The 23,195-nt window shown below is 37.1% G+C and overlaps 1 protein-coding gene across 5 annotated transcripts in view; it reads left to right on the forward strand.

Annotated features, from left to right (window-relative positions):
• MYO6 (myosin VI) overlaps positions 1 to 23,195 on the forward strand; it is a 115,522-nt gene that overhangs the window by 57,432 nt on the left and 34,895 nt on the right. For 4 of the 5 annotated variants that reach the window (XM_075498231.1, XM_075498229.1, XM_075498230.1 and 1 more), the window contains exons 10-17: positions 2,284 to 2,364; positions 4,998 to 5,178; positions 7,947 to 8,091; positions 16,222 to 16,379; positions 17,350 to 17,441; positions 17,891 to 17,963; positions 20,410 to 20,537; positions 21,601 to 21,696. In XM_075498231.1, coding sequence (XP_075354346.1) covers positions 2,284 to 2,364; positions 4,998 to 5,178; positions 7,947 to 8,091; positions 16,222 to 16,379; positions 17,350 to 17,441; positions 17,891 to 17,963; positions 20,410 to 20,537; positions 21,601 to 21,696 — 954 coding nt within the window. Of the gene's footprint in view, positions 1 to 2,283; positions 2,365 to 4,997; positions 5,179 to 7,946; positions 8,092 to 16,221; positions 16,380 to 17,349; positions 17,442 to 17,890; positions 17,964 to 20,409; positions 20,538 to 21,600; positions 21,697 to 23,195 lie in introns of those variants that run through there. The other variant, XM_075498233.1, reaches the window with a different exon arrangement.

Below are 23,195 nucleotides of genomic sequence, written 5' to 3' on the forward strand. Positions count from 1 at the left end.
ACGTTCAGAAAAAAATCATGCTCTTAAATTGGTTCTTTAGAAAAACCCATCCCTAAAGTTGCAGTTTTGCATCGGCTCTTTTGTGCCACTTGTCTTGTGCCTTTTAGCATATCAAGTCAAAGTCCAAACTAGGGCCAGCTTGACTCCTAACACTCAAGCATGTTTTGCTCAATGCCTGGTTTCTCTTAACTGCATTCACTTGAAAATAGGACCATCTCAAATCTAAGGTAATTCTGATTTTTCACCGAAGTGAAACAATTATAAAAGACGAAGGATAACTTAATGCTCTTTTTCCCCCCAGTAGGCTTGCTTCCCTTTGACTTAAGTGAACCCTTGTAATCTCCTCCCCATGCATTTGGCCATCTTGGCATAGGCGCACAGTTGCTCTGGGCATTGGAACCAGGACGGCTGCACTGGCTGCACCTGCCTGACCTGTCCTCTGGATTTCAGCAGCACTGACGGGGGTTACCTCTCTGTTAGTTCATCCTTCCCCGGCAGTTCCCCTGGGGAAGCGTGAATTTACTTGGCAAAGGACTATGGAAGGATGAAGGTTTCTTGCACACCCCTCCTCTGAGCACACCCACACAAAAGCATGCAGTCCTGGGTGCTCATGTTTTAGGCTCCCCTGCAGAAGTTTTCAGAAATTCAAAGTCATTAGGGAAGTCTGTGCTGAACCTTGTAGGCCTAGGTGCCTTGGACTGCAGCACATGGCTTTGAAAGTAAAGCTGCACAGTAAATCTGTGCCTGGAATATAGTTGATGGAGATGAGAAGCTGAATTTTTTTCAGCTCTTAATTTCCAGAACAGAAGTTAGGTTGCCTTATATTTGGGTCACTGATGTTATAATGGGGTGTTGTACTTCAGAGTTTAAAAAAAAAAAAAAAAAAAAAAAAAAAAAAGTACAATGGTATTTAGATGTTATATATGATAACCTCAAGCTGTGTATTTGTGTTTATAAATATAATTTCTCCTAGGTTTAGTATGTAAATTTACTTGAGTTTTTAGCTTTTACATGGAAGCCATTGTCTTGTGATTAAATGTCTCCTGCATAGGCTGTTATTGAATACCATGCTGGTTCACGTGCTCAGCCTGTCAGATAAGTTTCCACACTCTCTCTTCTTGAAAAGTATGACCTTTTTCGCTTCCCATCCCCAGTTTCTGGGATCGTGTTACTAATACTGTAACACAGGGATATATTGTTGTGTTTAAAATATGCTGTGCTTTGCATTCTTTTTGCCTGAGAAAGAAAACTTTTCAATATTTTGTTAAACACCAAGCTAACTTTGAACAGTGCTTCTTGTCATTTTGTTTTAATATTAAATTTGTCACCTAGTTTTCTTCCGCTGTTAGAAATACTTTGAAGAAGAATTTAGTATGTAAATTTTAATCAAAGTGTAGGATTATCTGTGTTCACCTAGTTGGAAACATCTTTGTTCATGGGCTAGAGCAAAGAATCAGTTCACTTCCTTTAGACAAAGGGCTCTGTCCAAGCTTTTGGACAGAGTTCTTACTTTCAGCTGAACAAATCAGAAAGAAAAAGCTGGTGATCCCATTTTGCTGGAAGTGTCAGTCATTATCTGAATGCCTGGTCTATTCCGTTTACTATACAACGTAAGATGGATATCAGAAGTCGGATTCTGAATTAGGCTTCTGCTTGTACCATGTTAAAAGCTTTTAATACTCTTCAAACTTTTTAATATGCTATGTCTCTTACTACCTATAGAAATATTTCACTAGTGAGGAAAAAATGACCATAAAACTACACTGGACTTAGTACCACAGACTCTTTGATCCTGTCCCTCTCACCCCCAGATACACTATATAAAGCCTATATGTTGCTGAAAACGTAAAGATTATTGTGATTTTTTTCTAATGTTCTATACAGCTTGCTGGAGTAAAGTTTGGTATTATACATAGGCCACAAAATTTATTGTCTTGGTTCCTAATTTTGATTGTCTTTTCTGTAATCCCAGACTCCATTAATAGGTTTACTAGAATCAAATATTAAGAAAAGATTGTGGGACTTAAGATTACTATCCCACTAAGCCAAAAAGTATTTTAGTTGTCAAAATTGAAAAGCTTTCAATAGAAGTTTGTTACTGTTGCACTTCTGTAATTTTGTAGATGTAAATAAGTACATTTTCAAGGAATGAATTCTGAATACCTAGCGTGTTGTTGGTACCATATGATTAAATCAAGCTATGTAGAGCAAGCCTTAAATAAAAGCATATGTTTTCTTTACTTCTGTCTTTAAGTATGCATTTCCACTTTTTTATTGTTACAGTATTTAAATCGAGGCTGTACCAGATACTTTGCTAACAAAGAAACAGACAAGCAGATTTTGCAAAATCGCAAGAGTCCCGAGGTATGTTTGTATCTTTAGTTGGTTTATATTATTAACTAATGCAGATAGAGTTAAAAATTATGATTACAGTTTTACAGTGTGGAATGAAATGTTCATTTTACACATCTCTATACGTCTAAATGGGTACTGTCAAAGCTGGTATATTCAGAACTCTGGTTTTGGAGTTCAGTCTTAGAAACACATTTTAACATGCATCTTAAAATCCCAAATGGAACAGTATATAAAATTGTTTTCTTTTCATCCTTACAATAATATAATGCTTAATGATGCAGCTTGTCTTCTGTGGAAAACAGAAGACTATCCAAGACTTTTTGTAATTTTCTTTTTAAATCTTACTACTGCTGGGAATAGGTCAGATGCAGTAGTTTTTTTCCAGAGCCATTTTTACTGTCTGGATTTTTGAAGTGATGCTCCAAACTGTTTTATAAAACATTAGCGCACCCTCACTTCTAGCACAAGTATATCCCCCTCCCCAGTAAACTGCTTTCTTTATTGTTTTTTGTTGTCCCCTTGCTATGAACTGTTACTTACAGCAGAGTGTGGCATTTCCTGGAAGAAAGTGTGAAACTTCGAAACATTTCTTTCCTCTTGCTCCATCTCCATTTACATTTTTTTAAAACTGGAATTACCAGAATTTGTGGCATTTAAGCCTTTGAGCTTGTTCGCACGAGGACACTAAAGAATTTAATCCAAATTAATAGTATATGTGAATTGGAAGTTGTTTAAACACTTCATTAAACTTCTACTCTGCTCTCTAGTACAATTTTCATCTATTCATACCTAAGTTTGAAATTTTCATTTGTATAGCTGGAAGATATTTAAAATCTTAATCAAATCCATACCAGGGATTCAGTAGCAGGGCAAGCTGCATATACATGTGGCATAATACAAAGATGAATTTACTCAAGAGCTCCTCTCCCCCAATAACTGTGCCATCTCTTTTACCTTTGAGAACTTGGGCTTGAGCTTGTACGTAGCTTGTGTCTAGCTATGAAAGACAGTACAGATACTTCCTTTGCTCAGGTCAACATTGTAAAGTCTACTCCTGGATTTCTAGTGCTTATATGTTGTAACACTGAGCACACAACGCCAATTTCTTTTGCTTGAATGTAGGCTATTTTCTATAATCGGGGATAGTGAAGAGTGGGATACAGAAATGCTGATTTGATATTAGTGTGAAGCAGAAAGCCAGTAGATACTTAATTCTTGCCAAGCATATAGGCTAAGAGATGGTTGGGAGATTTTGCTTCAGTTTGCCTAATTTGCCTTAAATTAAGACTTGTAGTGAAGTTGGTAATTTATTCTTTCTACTGGAAGATGAACCTGTGCAATCATCTGTTACTGATGTGATTTACAGGCGGGTGTTCTGTCATAAAATGTGTCCTCTAAAGGAATTAATTTGAAATAAGTGTTTGTCTAAACCAAGACATACTGAAAGAATAATTCTGAAAATATGAGTTGGACATGAAATAGTGGAACATATGATGCCATAATACTTGTATCTTACAGCCATGTCAATTTGAAGGCACAATAAATGATCACATTTCTATGATATTAAAACTTAGTCTAGCCACTTAAACAGGAAATACATTGCATTGTTCATTTTTTTTAAATCGGAAATTTAATATTTGCTCTGTAATTTTGTGAAAAATATTAAGATTGTTTATTTTAATAAAAGTAGCTGGAATAGTGAATTAATACTTAAATTATTTTTGTGTTTTCCTTATCAGGAAGATGAGGTGATCATTTTACATAATTAAGATGGAGTTTAATTTTATTGATGTGTCTAAATGTGTGTGAAGTGAATTTTTCAGATGCATGTGGTGTTTTGTTTTGATAAAAATCATAATAGCTTATTTGACATTAACAAAGCTTCTATTTAAAGTTAATTATTCTTTTTAGTTGAAAACATTTTAAAGTAATTGTAAAACCTGAGATCAGTCTGTGCATGTTCAGTTAGTCTCTTGATTGCATGCAGATGTGTTACTATCTACTATTTAAAACCATTAATAATTAAAATGGCTGCTGATGTATTTAAATTAGGAAAATCAGTAAAATGTTAAATTGGTATTTTAAAACGTAGCTGGTATTCTTTTAACCCGTAGAACACTGTGAACAACTTTACTGTTTCTTAATCACCAGCAAACTTTAACAAGTATATTTTTCTAAATAAGTCTGTTTGGGATAGGGATAACTCTTCCAATTCTGATTTGTTCTGTACTCCTTTCCCATGGCCTGTCAAACTTTCTGTCATCCTATTCAACTGCTAGGAGCTAGAAGCACTCCTCAGTGTAAGTGCTTTGATAGCTTCCTTAACCAAATCTTCCTTTCCACTGCTTGCTGTCCTGTGTTCCCCTGTCCTTAGCTGTCACACCCTCCAACTTCTGCTTTCTGAAGATAGTTTGAAGTTTGCTTTGAAGCTGAAGTTTGAAGATCATGCTTTGAAGTATCAACAAATTAAAACAAATTAAGGTTCTTGCAAAGCCTGTACTGTATGAAGAGCTCGAATACCTTTCTACTTAGTTTGGCATGCTTTTTTATGCTTTTTATTGTGGTTTATTCTTGACTGGAAATAATTGCTTATGCTTACTTTAAAATCACTTACTGAATTTTTGGTTTATCTTGTTTTATAGTATCTCAAAGCAGGTTCCTTGAAGGATCCACTCTTAGATGATCATGGAGATTTTAACAGAATGTGCACAGCAATGAAAAAGATTGGACTGGATGATGCAGAAAAACTTGATCTTTTTAGAGTAGTGGCTGGTGTCCTTCACCTTGGAAATATTGATTTTGAGGAAGCTGGGAGCACTTCAGGTTAGATGAAACATAAATTGTTTTCTGTAAAAATACTGAAAAATGTCTCTTGATTATAGATGATTCCTTTCCATGTGAATTATTGCTTTAGAAAGCTGCCTTGTGTTCAAGGGTAATTCAGTCTTAATTCACACCATTTTGAAGTAAAGTTTACCTGTTTGTTTTAAAGTTGTACTTCTTTACATGCTCTGAAAGCAAATAGGCTCTGACTGAAATTGTTCAAGAAATTGTTCCGTGCAGAGTTTGATATAAAGAGACATTTTTGTATTCTAATAATAATTTTTAAAAGTCCAACTTTTTGCTAATGTCATGAAAACATCTTGAAAATAGCAACTCCGTCTGTAGGGAAAAGCATTATGTCCTTTGGCTTCCAAAAATACAATCATGTTAGTATTTTGAGAGGTGAGGAAAAAAAGTTACAGCAAAAACTTAGGTAAACGTAAACTTCCTAATTTTAAGGTGTCACTCAAAAGATGAGTTGGTACGAGCGTAGCTGGGACTTAGTAGCAGAATGTACAGGAAAGCTGAGGAAGGGGAATGAGTATTTTGGGAACAGTTGTTCTTACCTTACTACTGAAATCAGCCTCTCTAAGTTGAGAACTGCTGTCCATATATTCCTGAAGGACTGAAGAAACTCCCGGTCTGGACATACTACAAATATAACTAGAAAAGATATATATGTAGATCTTTATCTTGAGTTGCAGATACACAAGATACAGTGAAATTGGTTCCTCTTAGTCCTACTTCAAGTATGTATAGCTGTTGCCAAACTTTGTAAAGTTGTTAGGAAGGGCATACCAAAGAACATTTTAAAATGTGTTTTGAATGATGAATTAAATGAGTACTAGCCTTATAGGTTCACTAGGTCCCAACCCCAAGCACAGAATCGCCACAGAGCTGTATAAACGTTCTGTTCGGAAGAGATCGTGGGAGGTCTCTAGTCCAATGTATCCTGGTCAAAGCAGGGCCAACACTGAATTCAGACCAGGTAGCTTAGGGTTTTCACAGAGGAGGTGGGTTTTTTCCTCTCTTTCCTCTCTTTCCTCTCTTTCCTCTCTTTCCTCTCTTTCCTCTCTTTCCTCTCTTTCCTCTCTTTCCTCTCTTTCCTCTCTTTCCTCTCTTTCCTCTCTTTCCTCTCTTTCCTCTCTTTCCTCTCTTTCCTCTCTTTCCTCTCTTTCCTCTCTTTCCTCTCTTTCCTCTCTTTCCTCTCTTTCCTCTCTTTCCTCTCTTCTTTTCTTTTTTCTTTTTCCCCTAGGTCAAATCAGAACCTCCCCAGTGTCAATTCATGATGTTGCCATCTTCATGAAGATGACTGAAATGATTAATGTGAATGAATCTGGGAAGACGGGAGGGTAGAGAAGGGTAGTGGCTTCACAGGGCTCAGCAGTAAGCTGGCAGGGAGCTTCCTTGTTTGGGCCTTCTGTGAGTTGGGACTTTGGGGTTGACAAGGTGGAACAGAATGAAAAAGGTGCAAATGTGAGTGTAGAGGCAGTTTCAGGAGGCAAATGAACAGGGAGAGGGGGAACCTCAGATGGTGAGGAAAGTCAGTGTTTAGAGGAGGGAAGGAGGACACCAGAAGACTTATTTTCTCTGAATGTTGAAATTCAAACCCATTTTTTCTGGAATAAATTATTACATTTCTAAAACGCGCATTGCGAATGCAGGCTTTATTCTGCTCTCACCTTGTATGTGTACACACAGGGTGTTCATTTGAACTGCTCCAGACAGTACGTCTCTGTACCAGAGACCCTCTAAAGTTTTGTTGCTGCTTCAAAAACCTGGGAAACGCCAAACAAAAGCTTTTTACTACAGGTCAGATGGTGTGTCAGAGCTTCCAAAATCAAGCGACAAAAGCCTTAATCTTTTAGGGACTCCTTTCTCTCTCTTTTTTTGCTTCATGTCACTGTAGAGTTAAGGAGTTCAAGCAATGTTTGACTAGTTATTCATCCTTTTTGGTCTCTTCACTTACCTGTAGAAATAAATTTTACTGAGAACAACACGAAATAAATATCTTAGTCCTGGCATACGTAACTGTTGAAGTGTTAGATTTTGCTGAAGTGTTTGAGCGCTTCAGTTAAGGATTTATGAACCTCTAGTGGCTAGATGAGCTCTGGCACGAAGGCTGTGATGCAGAGCAGAAGGAAGCACACCTCTCAGCTATTTACATGAGAAAATGTACATACCATTTTCTGAAAATGTAAGTGCTAGGAGCCTGCCGTGCCAGGCACTTCTATTGATCTATGCATACATAGCAAGGAAGTCTGGAGGGTTACAGGAACATGCAAATCCAAAAGTTTTTACATCGCTACAAGTTAGTTACTAGGTATTAGCACTTCTACATTTTGGGATAGTTCTTTCACTTGAAAGCAGGTTAGCTTTTGAACAACAACCAAGTGTTCTAGAAAGACAGAATTTCATGCATAGTTTTTGGATGGTTGGTTTGTTTGTTTTGGTGTTTTTGTTTTTGAGGACTGACTCTTCACATTTAATATACAAAGTAATTTCCAGAGGCAAACTTTAATTCCTTCAAAGTTGATGTCACTTCTAGTCGTCATGGCAAGAGCATCGGCAGTTCAGTGGGTTTTTTTGTTTGTTTGTTTGTTTTTCTCGAGTTGTCCATAAAAATGCCAACCTCGCAGCATTTTCATTAGCAACAGTATAAAATAGCGTGTCGGTGCCTGCGTGCACCTGGGCAGAGCCGACACCGAACTGAGGGGCTTCGGGGCAGCGGGGCGCGGTGGGGTAACGGCTGTGGCGGTTGCTCGCAGGGGGCTGCACGCTGAGGCCGCGGAGCGAGCCGGCGCTGGAGTGCTGCGCGGCGCTGCTGGGGCTGGACCAGGAGGACCTGCGCGGCAGCCTCACCACGCGCGTCATGCTCACCACGGCAGGGGGCGCCAAAGGAACGGTCATCAAGTGAGTCCCGCGCGCCGCCGGGCGGCCGTTGTCCTCCCCCTGCTGCCGCAGGCACGGCGGCCCTGCTGGGAAGGGGGGGGGGCCGCGAAGCGACGGGACGGGACGGGGACGCGTGTTGTCGTCAGGCTGCTGAAACGAACCCCCCCAGGAATGCCCCCGGTGTGTTCGCGGAGGGGCCTGCAGTGAGTGTGGCCGGGGGCTGGGAGACGCTGACCCCTCCCGGGCCGGCCCCGCGAGCTGCCGTCTGAGGTAACCCCTTGCCCAGCCTCCCCCCCCCCGCCCCGCCCCGCCCAGGACCTCTGGGATCTGCCTGCTTGATCTGCCTTGTCTCTTTTCTTACCCACGGGGGAAAGGGAAAAACGGCCTCAAACCCCCGCGTGACCATTTTCAAGTATGAACTGAGTTGCACTTGGCGTAAGTGCAGCTATTTAAAACGCTTACTTAATGGTTTACAAAATATGAGTACAAAAACATGGTACTACAAAAATATGAGTGCAGAAGACTAGCAGACTTACATTGTTAGTCCCTTCAAAACAGAAACAACGTGCTATGCTTTTCCATCGTGCAAGTGTTTTGAGATGACAAATTTTTAATGGGGCTTTGATTTTTTTTTTTTAACCAGTGCAAATTTTTAGATGCTCAGGGTTGCTTGTTTTGCTGTTGTTAGGCCATTGGAGGTTTTTTGGTTTTTTTTTGGAAGAGTGGCAGTTGTACAATGTCTGACGAAAATGGCCTTTTTTTTCCAGGAAAAGAACAGCTTTGAGTAAGTCTCTATCACATTTTATAAAACCTCTCAATGTGTCAGTGAGTACGCTGTGTGGCCAAAGAAAGTATAGCAGTCAGCCTGTTAAATCCATAACCTACACAGAAAATCAGGTATACTAATAGATTTAACAGATACACTGTATCAAGGAATGTTAATGCTGTGCCTAAAGTATTTCAGAAGATACTTGGATGCATCTTTCTTGTCATGGGGGCTGCACAGTGCTCCCATGACTGCTGCCCTGTGACATTAGGTCTGGGATGCTCTAATTAGAGGGTAGTGTATCCACCCTTCTCAGAGTCTGGGTGATCATTGTTCCTGTGTTTGCCACATCTATTTCTGCTGAAATCAAGTTTCAGCTTTAAAAACACCACCACAAACGGTAATCCAGAAATGTGCTGCTGCTTGCTGTTGCTGGTAAACAAACATTTAATCTTGACTGCGAAGTTAACATTGTTTCATAGAAACATAAAACACAGTGGAACAGGATAAATTTAAGAGAAAGTTGGTGTGGGTTTTTTTTTATTCCCCCTATAGCTATTAAGAGCGTATCACTCACATATTGAAGTAAATAGTGACCTTAAAGAAAAAGTGATTATCTCTTTCATTTTGACAAGAAGCTATTACCAAGGTAACTTCCTAGACACAGAAGTAGGATAGTGATTTCTTTTTGTATGCACATGAAGAAGGAATAATTGCAAAGAACATGTTTAAACGTGGTACTGATGATAACATTTCAATACCATGGAAGTTATGACTCTTGTGAAACTGAGTTTTATGAAAATGATTTCACTGCAGTTGCCTTTTGCTTATGAAAAACCTCTAGCTTCCACCACAACTTTTGTTGAGATTGATCCTTCTAGCATGCAAGCTGTCAGGGATGCTAGCTAAGCTGCATGAGACTGAATTGTGTTTTTTAACATTTGTTTACCTCTGTTGAGTATTTTCTGGAGTTAAAGAAAACGTTGCATCAAAAAGTGAACTTGGCCTAAACAGTTTTGAGCACGTTAAAAGTAATTGTCAATGTTTAGCTGAATGCATCCATCTTTTAATTAGGAAACTAATTAACATTCACTTCACTCATTGAAAGAATGCACGGGTGCTTCTTATTGACTTATGGAAACAATCAGATTGTTTTAGTGAATCAGAAATACAACTTTATACACATTACACCAGAAGTTTAATATATGGAAGCCATAATTAATTATCTGTATTAATGTAGTTTATATAAGTTCCTTGCATTTTTTTTGTCTTTTGAAATTTATTACCATTATTTATGTCTTATAGTGTGAAGTATTTGTTAACATTTCATAAACTTGTGGACTGAGACAAAGTAACAGCTGATTGATGTAACCTTGGTATGTCACTGTGGCCAGTAAAGGTGGCAGGTGTGAGTTAATCCATGCTTAGGTTATGTCAGACTTATGAGGTGAAAAGTTGATCTTTGAGTACTTGAGAGCATTGGCTTTTTTAGTCCTCGAGGGATGTAATAGATTTGAGTAATGAAGGTTTCCAGTGGTCAAGAGTTTATTCTGTGCAAGAGAAGTAATCTTGATCTCTATGTAATTCTAACTAATAATGATAAATTAAAAGAGAATAGCTGTAGTGGAAATACTGTTCAGTGCTGCTTCCTGATCTCCAGGGTGAAACTGATCTTCCTGGCCAAAATTTGAGCATAACAAACCATCAGTGACAGCCTGTGCTGTTTGAACATCATATCTTTTTAGGGGCACACAGAAGCTCTTCTGAATTAACTCATATTCAGGAGTCTTAAGTTTAGCATGGGTATGGGCTGTTGTTCCAGTAATATATTATTACTGAATAGCTGACCTTTGAGGTGTATTTCTAGGCAGAGCAAACAAGTAGACTTCTTGGTGATCTCCTTATTTCTGTACTTTGAAAGAAGGGATGTTCAAGAGTTAGAACTTCATAGCAACCACAGTGGAAAAAGTTATAATGCAGTGTCAAATGGTAAGTAGTGATTGGGGAGGGTTTATTCTCCTTCAGTTAAAAGCTCAAGATCTAGATCTCTTCATAATATATTCAATAGTGCATTTCTGGGAAGTAGTTATAAATTCCTGCTCTCCCCCCAACATTATAAGAAATTGGGGATTCCTTGTTACTATCATCTTGCTGCCTTATCAGCTGATATGGAATGTTACAAATCATTTTTCTCTTTATAACAACCTTTACATGTAGGAAGACATGGGTCTTGCAGTACAAACTACCTCCAGTGGCCAATATTTTCCAAGTTTTACTATTTGCTGTCTTCCAGACCATGTCTAAATTGACAGCAAAATCTTTGATATATTCATCCAGGAGAACCTTTATCAGTATTACGGATAACATTAGAGTAGAAAATTATATATTATACAGTACAGATGGTATTCATATTAACGCATGGCAGTATGAGAACTGCAGGTTTTGAAAGTTAGTAACATTTTTTACTTAATTCAGCTTGTGATTCACTATAACTGCTGATCTTTCTTTGTTGACTCACTGCTTACCTGGTTATTCTCCATTTTGCATTTGTACTTTTGAATTCTCCTAAGTATACGATCGCACACTTCCCTTTACTGAAATCTATCATGTAGATTTTTAGATCATATCTTCAATTTGTGAAAATAATTTTGTATGCTAATCTTGCTACCAAGATTTTCTGCTTTCTTAGTTCAGTATTGTCAGACTGCTTTTTGAAAATACCCTTACTTTCACATTCCTTTTAAGTGAAAGTGTTAACTAGAAGCAGAAGGGATTTGAGCAAATTGCATCCATGTCAGATTCAGATGGCACCCCACTGGAAATGCTCTTAGTGAACTATTGACTCAGCCTCTGAGAACAGATTAGTTTTGGCTGTTGTACCCCTAACATATAGATAAAGCGTGTCTTTGTAGTTTCCTTTTGAGAATGTTTGGTGGGACATATCAAGCACTAAAGCAAAGGTGTATCATAATATACTGCTTCCCTTTCACCACATCTCAAGTGACCTTGTCAAGGAAGGTTTCTTAAGAACAAATACAATTTTTGTTATAGCTTCAAATTCACTTTGGATTAAGACTGTAAAGATTTTCTGTTCAGCATATTTATCCTGATAAGCCTGGGGCGTTGTTAGCAGTGTACTGTTTCAAAAGTCTGCAAACACAAGGAGCTATGCTTTTGTGTCAGCAGATCTTATTTTCCCCCAGTGCTTTATTTTGTGAATGGCAAAAACGAATTCAGGGGACTCCTTCCACCATCTCAAAGGATGAATGCATTAAGCCTCTTTCTCTAGCCTTTTCTGAACTTGTGCAGTTAAAAGCAAACATACGCTAATAAACAGACTAATATCTTCTTCTCTTGTGGCTTACTGCATGTACAAGAATAGTGGATTGGACTGTTTTAGATATTTATTAAATAGCCAGCAGGTTTTTCTATGGTAATGTAGTTTAGAAACTATTTGATTACTATCAATATTAGAGTTTTGACAAGTACATTGTTTTATTTTGTTCCAGCAACCCAAAGAGCTACTCATTTCTCTGTCTCTTTCTTAGGGACCTTTTGTGTGCAAGTAGATCATGTGAGTCCTAATAGGTCACAGTGAATAAATAGCTCAGCTGAAATCACTGTGCTCAGAGTATAACAAAGGCTTTGTTCTGCTGGGCACAATGGAGCCAACAAGGAACGGTAGGAGGGTGATGCTCAATGCTATCTCCATGGATTTTTTTTAAATACTAATGTGCAGTGGACTGCCAGGGAGACTTGACAGCTGCACTACATTTATCTGTCCTTGTTAGTCTCCCTAAAAGAGCATAAAGATCCCCTCGTTGGCTGATGATTTTGCCATCCATGTAAAGTGTGTTTACAGCGAGAAATAATGTATTCAAAAGCTGGTACACCTCTTAGACTGTAAATGCACTGTACTAATCTCTTCCTCAGTTTCTCCCTTTCCAAGAAGACTTTCAAACAGAACTCCATCATCACACAGTAAATTATTTCACAGTGCGAAAAATTAAACTGACATCATTCCAGGTCCTCCACCTTCTTTTGGAGTATGTTTTCTACCAAAATGCGGGTTTTTTTGTGTGTGTGGTGGTATTGAAGCTTCTGTTGGAAAAACTCTGGGAGGCTAGTCCCTTCAATAATTACGTTTTTTTTAAAAATATTTTTCTACAGTTTTTGGAACTTTAACTTTTCTCAGATTACAAATGTGCTGCTTGTATTCTTCAATTACGTAGGCCTTTCACTAAGTAGGGTTATTTCATCCAGGCCGTTTTATTTGTGAAGCAGTAACCAGATTGGGTGACAGTGACTGATGGGTCTGGCTTCACCTGCTCTCTCTCCCTTAATTGTTGACAACCATGGGCAAATTATACATATTTTAATTGCAGTTTATTTGTTCTGGAAAATGTTTGGGGACTGCATGGAATTGTCCACAGGATAAATCCAGCCCATGAGAGTGCTTTCTCCTAGGCCTCAGGCTCTGTGGATCACTGGAAACCTTGCTGAAGAAATTAGTATGAAGACCAAACAAGTTTTTTTGTGGCAACTTTACCAAATAGCTTAGAAAATTGGAAGAATTTCTTCTCTGTTCCTTGCAAGCAGCTGATGGATAGAAGAGAGGGGGAGAAGGTGAAATGGAGGAAGGAAAATATATCTTTTCCTGTTCAGACAAGAATCAGACAAGAAACAGGAGCAGGAAGGAAATTGCTTTGTCAGTATGCAGACCAGAGGAAAGAGGAGCTCAGGGAAAGCAAGTTCACAAGAAGGAAGTTGCTCATGCTGAATGTCAGTTCTGTAATAGGGCTCTTCTGTATTGACTGGCTCAGTGCAATTTCAGCATTATTTTGTGGTTCTGTACTTTCAGCTGTGCAAAACACATTGCAGGGTTAAATTTTCTTTCCATGGGTTTCTGTTGCATACTATGATAGTTTAAAATAACAATAGGGTTTTGTGCAGTCTCCAGAATTCTACTTCCTAATGGCAGAATTTGTTGTTTTTGAAGAACAGGGCCATTTTATAAATACATGCTCTAGAAGCATGACATACTTGAAAAAAAAAATTGAAAGCATAAATGTGTATTGTATTATGTAATAGGCCTGCAGCTGACATGTGCGTATTAGTATTCTGATCTCTTAAACGTATCAGAAGGGAATGTAAAGGTACCTTCCTTCTATTTATAAGATAAGATTTCTGTCACTACTCGTTACCTTAAGATAAGTGAGGAGATACTTAGTGGAAGACAAGATTGTGTGTTAAAGCTAATTACTATCTAATGTAATGTAGCTGCAGGTGTCCTTAGTGAACGGAGTCTCTGGTTCCCTGACTTACCAGTCACAATAGAAAGTGATCTCCATCAGTCTCACATTTCTGCATCAGAAGTATCATCCTTGAAAAAATACAGAAATAGTAATTATGAGTTAGTTTAGTGCTTGTGAGTCCTGGGAAGTGAAGAAAATGATGCAATATGGGTAAGCTGTTTAGCGCTAAGTTTTCCTTTTCTGACCTGCCAGTTCTTTGTACTCCTGTGCACAGAAAACTACCTGGAGGGGGCGACAGGGCAGTTCTGCAGCGGTGACATCTTGAACCTTGTACATAGGGCTTACTTAAACAGTTCAGATAAGAGGTATTTTTTTAAACATAGATTTGCTGCATACTTGAGAAGTTCCATAACTGGTTATCTACCACCATAGCTGGACAGTCTATCCTTTGATTATTCCTAATTGTTATTGTAGTGCTGGTGGTTCAAGGGTATGAGAGGCAAAGTATATGGGGAGAAGTGACTTGTTTTAAGCCAACTGATGGAGACATTTAGAAAAAGCATGAGAGCTTTTGGCATACAGCCATCATCCTGTATTCTTCATGACAAAGAGGACTGGTGTGATAAAAATCTTGACATTTTCTCCCTGTTCCTCCCTGCAGATTTTATCAGTTTGGTTAGCAAAGGCTCTCTCTCTAAAAACCGCTTCTTTTGATTTACTTCAACATTGGATATATCTGTATGTCATGATACAGTGTTGTGCAAAGCCTTTGTATACCCACAGTCTTTCTAAATTGTAGGCCTTCTTTCCATGCATGAAATTTTGATACTGTCTGGTCAAGGGGCTATCAGTATTTCAATTTAAATTTTTTCCCATTTTTTAATTGACATGTAAAAATGCATTGGATAGTTTTGATCTTTGACAGTCTGATTCTGTTCTGGTCTGATTCTGTTCAGATTAGTGGGACTTTTGCTTTTGAATTCTTTGGCAACATGATTAGGACCCAAGGGCAGTTTGCAATCGTACCATAAAGCAGAAAGTTCATTTTTCCTACTTCTTTCATGTTGTTTCTTAAGCACTTCCTTAAGGCTTTATCCTTGTATCAGTTGTCTTATTCTGGAGACTTCTACAGGTGCTTCCTCAGCTGTGTACAATGTAACTGTTTTTTAGTTTTGGTACTCTCATCTGTTAATCTGAAACCTGTTTAAAAAAAAAAGTCTTGTAGAATGTATTTATCCAGGAAATGAGGCGCTTTGAAATATATGCATTCTAAGCATGTCATTGTCATACTGACTTTAGAAAATAGCTAGATACATATTATTATATGTATAGCTAAATATGTAGTTATATTTGCCTGATATTCCCACAGTTTTGTCATGCATTTCATAGGCTTTGAAGTTGTGACTCGTGGGTTTTTTTTTTTTGGGGGGGGGGGGGGGGTGGTGGTGTTGGTTTTTTTGTTTGTTTGTTTGTTTGTTTTTTAACTAGTAAACTGGGATATAAACTTGTAATAAATAGTCACAATGGAGAATAAAGGTTTATAAATAAAGGACAGAGAATAAATCCTCATCTCTTAAAAGGCCCCTTCTTCCAGTGTTCAAAAAGAATACTTATTTTGGGGTTGCATCTAACTTTCACCATGAAAACACACTCCTTTATCTATGTTTTTTTATTTTTGTTACCAATTACCCTACAACCTTATAGTTTTAGTTATAGCCCTTATGAAAGCATGGGGACAAAGATGTCGGAGCAAAACTGAACTATAGGTTTTATTATAGTTAGGCAGCTCATAAATAAATAGTTGAAATATTTTTTTGTAGAGGGGAATGTATATATTTTAAATATTTTTCTTTGGCAATTATCAATATAGTTTCTAATTATCTAATGAATGAGTATGAAAACATCTGCATCTCACTTCTACTGAGGATAATGAAACATTATTCTTTCTTTTTACAAGTAAGATAGTTAGTCTAACTTTGCAAGATTGTTTCCTACCGGGGCCTAGAGCTCAGGTTTTTTTTGTGGCCTAATTTACAGTAATTGGAAAGCCTTTTTTTAAGTTTAGAGTCTAATCTCAGTATTTTGGAGTAAGAAATTCTGAAAAATAAGACCTGTATTTTTGTTTTTTAGGGTACCCTTGAAAGTGGAACAAGCAAACAATGCTCGTGATGCCTTGGCTAAAACAGTGTATAGTCATCTGTTTGACCATGTAGTGAACAGGGTAAACCAGTGTTTTCCATTTGAGACTTCCTCTTGCTTCATTGGAGTTCTAGATATAGCTGGTTTTGGTAAGTATACTTTAAAAAAAATATTAATTTTCTTTTTGTCTATTATTGCCACCAAAGATTCAATGATATTCTGTAACGGAGAGTGGGAGGGTTTTCTTTTTGGTGGTGGTGGGTGGGATGGGTTACAAGGGCTTAAGAAGATATCAAGAGAGCAGATAAACCCTCATTTTTCTGAGATATAAGAACGTAGAGGAGGTCTAGAGCTTCTGATGACCTAATAACACTAACAAGCATTAGCGTGAAACTAGGCATCTTTGTAATGGTTTCAGATTCCTGTAGTGTCTACATAGACACAGCTTTTAAAGGACTCAAAATTTGGAATAGAATCTTACTGTGGCCACCCAGTAAAATTAGGAAAGATACTGCATGTGCATGCTGTTTTCCCATTCAGTCCTGAGAAGATCACTGCATACTGACAGACAGGCAAATGAAGTCTCTGAATTAAGATACTGTTTCCTGGAGGCTCGATAGTTCTGTTACAGAGTTGGACTTCAGGCTCCTGGTTGCTCCCTGGAATTGGTGGGTGTTGATGGTTCCCGTAAAGCTTTTGTCCTGTTTGGCTCACTGAGATTCAGAATAGGGCATGTTTTCTGGTGCGCTCTAGCCCTGCTAAGGTGGTCCAAGAACAATGAAAAAGGGAACCTTTGGTTTTCAGGTCTTTAGAGCTATGATATCCTGTGCCAGCCTGTTGTAGCATGGATGTATTGGTATAGTTTCACTGTATGGTAGCATCTTGCTTTGGTTTGCTGGCAGATATGACTGCCATTTTTCTTAGAAATATGATCTGCCACAGTATTTTTGTCTTATGTGCAACTTGAAAATCTGTAGAAGCTTTTTTTTTACTGAAAGAAACAGATATGGATCAGAACACGTCTTTAAATATTAGCACTGTGAAGCTTTTCTTAGTTACTATGTAATATAAATTATTGGAACAGTGGTTTATCATGGAAGTTTAACTTCTGTTTTTCAGAATACTTTGAACACAACAGTTTTGAACAATTCTGTATTAACTACTGTAATGAAAAACTGCAGCAGTTTTTTAATGAAAGGATTCTGAAAGAGGTATGTTATATTTAACGTTATATTTGAGGATTTTTTTTTTTTTTTTACTAAAGAGACACTTAAAGTAGCATTGCTTTCTATAAGATTGCGCATTATGCTTAGATTAAAAAAAAAATCAGTTGACAAACTGTTTTCCTACTGTGTGACATCTGGTTGTGCCAGAAAAGAATATGGCTTTTTGAAAACCAATATTTTTTTTTCTTCTTCTTTTTTACCATTCATTAAAATGAGGCATCCAGATACTGGACAATATCTCATACCTAATGGGAATATCTAATTGCATGATTGCATGGGCATATTATTAAGGAGGTGAAGTTGGAATGTATTAAGCTGTGGAAGAAAATTCTAAAGTTTGTGTTGATTCATGTTGTAGTTAAAAATGTCTTCCTGTTTATTTAAAAAAAAACATTTTTGGTGGGTAGGAAATATTTTTTTTTTCTTTTTTTTAGGAACAAGAACTTTACCAAAAAGAAGGCCTGGGGGTTAATGAAGTGCGCTATGTAGATAATCAGGACTGTATAGGTATGTACTTCTTGAAATGTCAAGCTATTTGGTAGTGTCATGGAGGAAAAACGCTTCAAGCAGAAGAGGCAAAATAGCATAGCACTAGTAATTTTATGCTTTTAATGACTGTTGCAACCTTTTGAATTCTTCTAGCTTTGTATAACATTCCAGTTCTGGTTGGTAATAGAGCTATGTTGTCCTACAGTGTGTAATAACTGCAGCTGGGGCTTGTGGATTTCTTGGGCATTTTCCTAGAAAACTAACATCTAAATAGGGTAAATAAAGTGAAGAAGGGTGTGAGAGTGTCTGGGGAAAAATATTCCATGAATCAAAAAAATCCCATCCCATTCCCCCCACCTTTTTCAAGCCAGTGAGCAAAGAAACAAAATGAACTATTGGCAACAGACTGTAGATGGTACTGCTGCTTTTAGGCTTCCACAGACTGATATATACCAGAGGCTTAAGATGATGTTGTTATTGTTTTGTGGTTTTTGTTTCTTTTTTTTCTTCCTCTGTGTTCAACTTGTGTTCTCCAAATTGGTCTGTTGTGAACAAAAGTTCATTTTGCTTTTGCATTTACAGTAATTTGCTTATGGTAACTAGTCAGTCCTGGCTGAGCAGAGAGTGACAGAATTTAACATCTGTTGCAAAATGTCTGGTTCTTCTGAGTTTCTGTAGCTGTGCTGAAGAAGCTTTTACTTTGATAGATAGGACTGTACAGTCACAAACTCTGACTTAACGAAAGACAACCGTAGTCAAGCAAACCTCTTACCCATCTTCTGAAAAAGCAACAGGAAGGTATTAGGAGGAGGGAACAAAGCGTAGCAACAAGAAATAGGTGACTGCTATACATACAAACGTATCTCTTCTAGTGGTTTAATAATGTGTTTAGTAATATGTTTGTGAGCCTGAGCCTGTTCCCAAAAGTGTTACAGTTCAGAGACTGTCATGTTTCTATAAAAAGGGTTGCTTCCATTCCAATACATGTTTTTTGGGTTTTTTTTTCTTTTTTTTTTTTTTTTGAAACATATTTCACGATCAAAAGGGGTTCCCTGGTGCCTATTGGAAGAAAGGTCTCTGTCTGACTCATGGGGGAAAATGGGTCAGATTGTAGAGATTGTTGACAAGTTGTTGCCTTCTCATGCCATAGAAAAGGTTTGGGCATCTTACGTAAGAATACAAGTAGCAGTCCCTCGGTCATGACCCCTTTTACTATTCCAACCAACGTATGACACCCCGCCACAGATTTGACACCGTTCTTCATTGTATGAGTTATTCTTAGATACGTTAATAAAATTACAGCTTAGTTAAACCGCAGCATGTATGTCTTTTTCTGTTCTTGCATAGCCAGGAGAAAAGGATTTTCTACTGCCTTTTGAAGTGAGTGAGAAAAATAATGTTGCTTTCTGTTGAAATACGATTTTGTTTAAGGTGTTGGACCAGGCCAGTGACAGCAGTGAACATGTAGAAATATTAAGTGTCACAAAAGAGAGGGACATTATGTTGACATGGACAATTTTTTAACACTATGAAAGAATCTTAGAAACAGTCCTTAGTGTGTTAGAATGTTTTGATGGAATGGTCGTCATCTCTGTAGCTAAATTTGCTTATTCAGATTTTATAAGCATAAATTCTTTGGATTGCGGCTGTCTTTGTGTTTTGTATATAGCCTCATACTGTTTACGATCTGTGGTAAGAGTTCATAGGCATTGCTGCAGTACAAGCATTAGTCATTTCTTCCTTTCCACAGAAAAAAAGGAGGTAGTAAAAATTCCTCTTACAAGAACAGTTTCATAGATAATACAAGAAAGTTTTAAAAGCTGCAAAATTCTTGTGTCTAATAGTTTCAGGAGCATGAATTTCTATGTCAGCTTTCAAGGGCTTTTGTATATGCGTGTGAAAGGTCAAGGCAATACACTTGTAAAAAGTTGTGAAACCACCACTGCATGCTCAAGTCTGATCTGCCTTTCTTAAAACAAATGCATTTAATTTTTCTCCCTGGATCCTTTTGTGAGTGGAAGTATTGTGAGTGGAAGTATGTTCCTTTTCATGCTTTTAGTTTTGACATGGTGAAACATGGATGAAAAACTTAAACACCAACAATATAAACAATTATCCTATAAAGACCTATGGTTGTACCACAGAAACATTTAGGCACCTTTTGGGAATTATATGAGTAAATTCAACTTGAGACCCAGAGTAGAAATCAAACAATCCATGCCTGATCTTTGTCCCTTTTATTCCTTGTGTTAAAGTTAGAACTTGGTATGTATAGGATATCAATTAAATCAACAATTCAGATATGTAGAATTAATTTGCAATGACTTTTTGTATTTTGTGTTAACAGCTTTGCCTAGGTACTGTTATACAGAATCAGATCAGTAGCATTTTAAACTTGTAATGTTCAGTTCTGATATGAGGCTATATATTCAATTTTTGTAAACGTATTTTGTTTTATTAATAGATTTGATTGAAGCAAAATTAATAGGTGTACTGGATATTTTGGATGAAGAAAATCGTCTTCCCCAGCCAAGCGACCAGCATTTTACTTCAGTTGTGCATCAAAAACACAAGGACCATTTCAGACTCTCTGTAGGTTTATTTTTGCTGTCTGTCTTGTTTTAATAAAACAGTTCATGGAACAGTTGATAGTAACACTTCAATTTAATGAAAACCTTTCCGAAGAAATCTCATACCACACCAGTCTGCACAATCCATATTCTTTTGTTAAGGACAAGTTTGGTTATTAGGTTTGTTGAAAAGTTCACTGAAGGCTTAAGTCTTCTAGCAATTCTAATATCCTGCTGAAACTAAAGCCATATTCTTCACTTACATTTTAAGTTTGTTAAGATGTAATGTATGAAAAGGAAATAAAAACACATTTTAATTTAGATTATTTCATATCAGATGAGCTATTTTGTTGTTCCTTTCAAAAATTGCTTGCTTTGGAGAATATCTGACTTGCATGGAGTGTCTAGCTAGCACTTCAGAGATTAAAATAGGGAACACACAAGGAAAACCTTTTTGTTGTTGTTAATTCTTTAACATACAGCACTTTGTGGAAGAATAATGCAAATCATTGCAATGTATGTACGTGACTTCTGTTGAAATGCAAAAAAAAAAAAAAGGTTCCCTGCTGAAAAAATGCAAACAGAGGGAGCCAAATAAAATTGTCATCCATTTACCTTTTGTTAAGCTTCCTCATAATCTTCCTTAACTGGATTGCTGTGCAGTGAAACATTTTTGTTGGTATGTGTACAATCAACGAGGTAGTTGCCTTTTAAAATATACCATCTAAACCCATATTTTAAGCTTCTATCTGATCCTATTCATATGACAAGGCTATTCATCAGCTGTGGAATGAATGGTATAGAAATTGTTGATTAAAGGCAAAAAGAAAATCAACTAGCTGGTGTTAGCAATCCTGGTGACTTCTGTTTTGAATGTGAGGTATCTAAGGGTGTGAATGAGAATCAAAATAGGTTTTTGGAATATGTTGGTTTGAATAGGAGTGGCAGTGGTCATCACAGTTGTAGTGCATGAAATGTCATTTTTAACACCTAGTGCTCCTGGCAGAATCATGGAGGTTTTAAGAATAAACTTTTCCTCGCTCTCCAGTTTAATTCTTCTTTGTAATTCAACTTTTTAATTCCAGATTCCTAGAAAGTCTAAATTGGCTGTTCACAGAAATATCAGAGATGATGAAGGCTTTATTATCCGACATTTTGCAGGAGCAGTATGCTATGAGACGGTAATTTTACTTACGCAAAACTATTTTTGTTACGCTTTGTAGTATTTATATGTAGTATTTATAATTTTTAGTGTATATAGGTTAAATAACAAAATTTCCTTTCATCAGAAGAGAAATTCAAAAGTTGATATGTTTTAGCTTTGAAACTAATTTTGTGAGTATGTGACAGAATTGACAGTTTCTTTTAACTTCTCAGATTACAGACTGTTTTGGTGACATATTTTGTGTAAGAGTGTGTTATAAATCTAAAGGTAATGCTGTCAATATTAAATATATTGATTCATAATCTACTGCAAATTTTACACCAACAGATGTTTGCATCTTGGGGAGAGGAATATATACTATGTGATATAAAAAAAAGTATTGTTTTTGCTTTTCAGAAGCATGCTTGTCCTTGTACGCAATCGCTGTTTATGTTATTATTAAAAATCACATTTTATGCTTTTTGTTTTCCATTTCTACTGTCAATAGAATCATTCATGTAAGAATACTAAACACCTGAAATTGCTACCCTCAGAATACATTCCAGATTCTTGTACTTTTTTGACTGTTCATCATACAAAAACATTGAAACACCTGAAGCTAATATCTAAAACCTAATTGTTTTAAAAATAAGAGTTTAGGGTAAACAAAAGATCCATAATGCTATGTTGTTCTGGTCTGTAACTCCAATGTGTAAGAGGCAAGCTACTTCCAAAGATGTTTTTTTTGTCATTTGAAAATGTGTACTTAAAGTACTTGTTCTTATTTACTTCAAAATACTCTAAGAATGATAATGATTGCTGTGCTGTTTTGAAGTAGGCACATTCTGTAGGTCATTTTACAAATAAGAAAATTGAAGTCTGTGTGTTACCTACCTGATTTTTCTGAGGTCACTCAGAGAGTCAATATCAAAATAATAAATAAAATCAGAACACATTTATTCCAAGTGCCCTGTGTTTAACTGTGTATCTCATCATTGTATGTTAATAATACTTTAGAGTGTCTTCAGGAACAGAGGAGGCAGGTATGAGCACATAAGCTCTGCTGTCAGAGCTGATCAGATAGGAGATAGCTTTGGTCTAGAAGCTGTGCTAATGGACTTTGACTTAATTTATCCCCTCCCTCAGAGGGACTGACTTAGCTTGGGCCTTAAAACTTTTGGACTATAGCTGCCTTGTACCTTACCTGTTACTTGTTTCTCTTTCTCACTGCACTTGTGGCAGTTCTCACAATCCGATTTGTGAGGACGCTCCTCTGGCTGCATTCATATTCCAGTCTTGTGTTTTCGTAGTCCAAGGGAATTTCGGAGGCGTCTGTTTGTCCTCTGATTCTCATCACCATTAAATCCCTTTATGGGATATTTGGCAAATTCTTATTTTCTTTGGATTAGTCTTGGCCTCTTCTGTTCATAAATATCAAAGTCACTATTAAAGTTGCACCAAAAGCTATGGAGAATTTTGTTAGTGTGAAATTGGAAACTACTGTCTTGATCTCTGAATTTCAGTGTAATGTATTGT

Source organism: Mycteria americana, chromosome 3, assembly GCF_035582795.1.
Source record: "Mycteria americana isolate JAX WOST 10 ecotype Jacksonville Zoo and Gardens chromosome 3, USCA_MyAme_1.0, whole genome shotgun sequence".
NCBI classification, from domain to species: Eukaryota; Metazoa; Chordata; class Aves; order Ciconiiformes; family Ciconiidae; genus Mycteria; species Mycteria americana.